General features: G+C 50.1%; 1 protein-coding gene across 1 annotated transcript in view; it reads right to left on the reverse strand.

Annotated features, from left to right (window-relative positions):
• Positions 1–1,599, reverse strand: part of LOC107097004 (plexin A3-like) — a 73,443-nt gene that overhangs the window by 40,938 nt on the left and 30,906 nt on the right. The window contains exon 7 of the mRNA XM_015393956.1: positions 346–546. Within this exon, the coding sequence (XP_015249442.1) occupies positions 346–546 (201 nt within the window). The remainder of the gene's footprint in view (positions 1–345; positions 547–1,599) is intronic.

Below are 1,599 nucleotides of genomic sequence, written 5' to 3' on the forward strand. Positions count from 1 at the left end.
TCTGAGGGACAGGCAGCCCGGCCTTATGAGGGACAGGCTCCCGGCCTTCTGAGGGACAGGCTCCCGGCCCTCTGAGGGACAGGCTCCCGGCCTTCTGAGGGACAGGCGACCCGGCCCTCTGAGGGACAGGCAGCCCGGCCTTATGAGGGACAGCCAGCCCGGCCTTATGAAGGACATTTTAAAGCCAGGGACAAACCAGCCAGAACCAGAAGCTGAAAACATCTAGGCCCAAGGTTGGACTGTCAGGAGGTGGAGGGGACAGAGGGCTGGGAGGGGACAGAGGGCTGTGAGGGGACAGAGGGCTGGCAGAGGACAGAGGGGGCTGAGGACAGCGGAGCTTCTCACCGTGGTGTTCTGACACTGGATGCAGGAGGAGTTGAAGCGCACGGCAGGGATGCGTTGCACCCTCCCCTGGATGTTGAACACACACTCATAGTTCTTCTGACCCGATTGAGGCTGTGGGAGGTTCCGAGCTCGCAGCGTGATTGGACGGACCATCCCGGCGGGGACGAGGATGTCGGCGGTTGGGAGGATCTGAGGACAGCCCTGTGAAGACAGAGGAGTTTTGTTCAGACACAGTTTCACAGAATTTCTGCTGGAATCAGCCAGAAATGTCCCAGTTTCCTTCCATCTAGCACCAGGTTCTCAGACTTGTAGGTTCTGGTCCCGTCGCTCTGCAGGTCCAATGACTTTTAGACTGTTCCCCTTCCACAGACCTCCTCCTTCCTGTGTTTGCTCTACAATGACCTTGCTTCCTAAAGACTGTCCTCACTCCGCTGGCCAGAGGTTCTGATAAGATCTGGCCACACAAACAGAGACGCTGACTGACGAAAGCAGGGATCACATCTCAGTCCGTATCTGTGAGCGAGGACAGCAGCTCTGACTGATAGGGACTGATCCAAACCCTTATTAACCACCGTCTCCACGGTGATTGATTGAAGCTCCACAGGAAGCAGAAAAAAGTGGCCATTTTTCTACTGATGCTGAACTTTTTAGGATTTGTTGGGTTTAGGAACCAATCAGAGGAGGAGGAGGACCTGCTGGGTCTCCTCCTGCACCATGCATCGCCTAAATGCTCTACCTTCAGATAACTTCCATCATCTACTAAATATCTACAGCACCACGGAGTAGTAGGGCCAGGCTAGAGGGTTTTTATTTTTTATTTCGAGAATTAAAGGCACACTATGCAACATTTTTCAGTTAATTAATGTGTTCCATAACTTTTTGGATGATTAAATGAGTCATTTCAGGTCAAACAAAGGTTTTCTCGGCCGCCCTGGTGGTCTGTAGGGGAAATACCGTACTTGCTGTCGCTACCCGATCCGTACCGGTAGCACGATCCGCACCATCAGCTCATTTGCGCCTGCGCGAACAGAATAACTTCCGGGTCGCCAAAAAATAATGTAATTACGGTACTGAAAAAACTTTATTTATATCCTTAAATAATTAAGGAATACTAAACTACATTGTAAAGACAATATTGAAGACTTTTCTGGAAGAAATGGATGCTTTTTAAATTCAATCCATTGTATTGCTTGACGTCATTTTTCTGGAATAAAAATCCAAATGTTTCCTTATCAATGAAAAACTGCAGGTCAG

Source organism: Cyprinodon variegatus, unplaced genomic scaffold (assembly GCF_000732505.1).
Source record: "Cyprinodon variegatus isolate N-32 unplaced genomic scaffold, C_variegatus-1.0 Scaffold665, whole genome shotgun sequence".
Taxonomy (NCBI): Eukaryota; Metazoa; Chordata; class Actinopteri; order Cyprinodontiformes; family Cyprinodontidae; genus Cyprinodon; species Cyprinodon variegatus.